The 2500-nt window shown below is 35.9% G+C and overlaps 1 protein-coding gene across 1 annotated transcript in view; it reads right to left on the bottom strand.

Annotated features, from left to right (window-relative positions):
- Positions 1-2500, bottom strand: part of LOC125036769 (ionotropic receptor 21a-like) — a 12919-nt gene that overhangs the window by 10114 nt on the left and 305 nt on the right. Inside the window, exon 2 of the mRNA XM_047629648.1 lies at positions 1513-1643. Coding sequence (XP_047485604.1) covers positions 1513-1643 — 131 coding nt within the window. The remainder of the gene's footprint in view (positions 1-1512; positions 1644-2500) is intronic.

A 2500-nucleotide genomic window follows, 5' to 3' on the forward strand; every position in this document is an offset into this window, starting at 1 on the left:
ATATGATTAAAACAGTAAGTAATAAGTTATGTGCCGTTTCTTAATTTTAAATATCTTCTTAGGTTTATGACGAAATAAGAGGTAGAAATAACTTCTTATGAATATTGCTTGATTATATGGCCCTAGTCATATGATACTTCTCAACCGAACTAAATAACCCTCGAATTTACTTATTATACATCCTTTCTGAAAATGGAAGCATGCTTTATATTGGCTCTAAACGCATTGCTTGACTGTTCATAGTTAGATAGTATTCGGGAATCTGGCAAATTGACTCACACACACACACACACACACACGCACGCACGCACGCACGCACGCACGCTCGGGAATCTGGCAAATTGACTCACACACACACACACACACACGCACGCACGCACGCACGCACGCACGCACGCACGCACGCACGCACGCACACACATACACACACACACACACACACACACACACACACACACACACACACACACACACACACGCACACACACACACACAAACACACACAAACACGCACACACCTTCCTTGACGATTTATGGTTATGTAGTATTCGGGATCTAGCAAATCAAACCAGTCATCTGTAAGCTTCCACGGCGGTCAAACCATTCACTCTGTTTGGCTCATTTAAGTGATCAGGCAGCAGAACCTGATGTGCCCCCGACCCGGTTTCAATCAGAAAGGCAGTGTGATTGGGAGATTAGAGCTGCACAGACTTAATGGGTTTCAGGAAGACAAGTGGAGACCTATATATATATATTTTCTTTATTTCGACCTTGAGAGGAATCTTACTCCTGTCCAGGCTACGCCCTACGGGTCACTTACTTATAATACGTGTTTATATGTAATGTAAGTGTAGGTATCTGTATCCATTACAACATTTTTTACGACACTTAGGGGGCGTGGCTAAAAGTTGGGAGAGGAGTCCTGTTCAAATCGATGTATGGCAGAAATGAATAAAAAAACAAAAACAAAAACAAAACATGAAAAGTGCAATATGATCTAGAAAATTAAACGCACATGTAATTTGTATAGAACACTGAACGTGATATTTTTTAGAGTTAAAGAGTTAAAACGGCTTTGCCTATCAATTTATACGCACACACACTATATCTATATCTATCTATCTATCTATCTATCTATCTATCTATATATCTATATATATATATGTGTGTGTGTGTGTGTGTGTGTGTGTGTGTGTGTGTGTGTGTGTGTGTGTGTGTGTGTGTGTGTGTGTGTGTGTGTGTGTGTGTGTGCATACATGTGTGTATATATACATATATGTATGTATGTATTATATGTATGTATGCATGTATGTATTTCAGTATTCCTAGGTAGTTGCAACCAATCTAGGGAAATGATTCAAAGTGGAAATCAGACGTGGTCACTGCAACAATTGAATTATCAAGTGAAATCATTGATAACCCCCCTTTTGTGTGTGTGTGTGCTTTCTGTGTATGCGTGCGTGCGGCGTGCATATGTGTGTGTGTGTGTGTGTGTGTGTGTGTCAGCTTGACCTTGGAGACACTGCTGGAGGAGCTTGTTCCGTCGGTCAGGAGGACGAGAGACGCCTGAGCTCGCGAGGAAGCCTTCACCAAGTCGGTCACGACACCTGCAGCCTCTGACAAGAGGTCCTTGTCTTCTTCAGCTGTTGATGGCGAGGGAGAAAATAGTGAATATTTGAAGAAAAAATAATGATTCTGTGTTAATACAATTACGTAATATAATCTCTATTTCACACACATATGCATAATGCATGTGTGTGATATGTAGCACATAAATGTACAGTTCATAAATTAATAAATGAATTTATATTTATTACAAATGTGATTTCGCTTTTTAACACTGGAAATTAAGTATGAACATTAGTTATTATCTTATCACCACATCATTCTTATCACTGGCAATAGCAGTAGTAGGTTCCTAAATCTTATTATCATTATCATAAATGAAATCCTCACCAATTTTTTTTTTTTTTTTTTGGTTATAAATTCTCGGCCAACTGGCATCACCGTAAATATCTATATCATTTCCATTATAACTGTTATATTTTATGTTACTGTCACCATTGTTAACTATGATTAGTAGAGAATAATGATGATAATGATAACGGAGGTTGAATAATAATTATTAATGTAACCAGTGCCATGCTTATCATATTTATTACGTTAATTCTTCGAATTCTAATATTATCACTGTAATTATTTTATGAAAATAATAATTAGTATTATCATTATTACAGTCATTATTTTACTACAATAATCATAATATCAATAATGATAATAATGATAATAATAATAATTTAATAATGATGCTAATTAGTATCATTATTACCATTATTTTTATATTAATAATTATTATTACTAGTATTGTATACTTCATCATCATTATTATAACTATATGTAATCACACTATCAACGTATATCTGTAATCTATCATTACGTATAATTGGTATTTATCATAATCTTAATAGCACACACACACACACACACACACACACACACA

The sequence above is a fragment of the Penaeus chinensis genome, chromosome 21 (assembly GCF_019202785.1).
Source record: "Penaeus chinensis breed Huanghai No. 1 chromosome 21, ASM1920278v2, whole genome shotgun sequence".
Taxonomy (NCBI): Eukaryota; Metazoa; Arthropoda; class Malacostraca; order Decapoda; family Penaeidae; genus Penaeus; species Penaeus chinensis.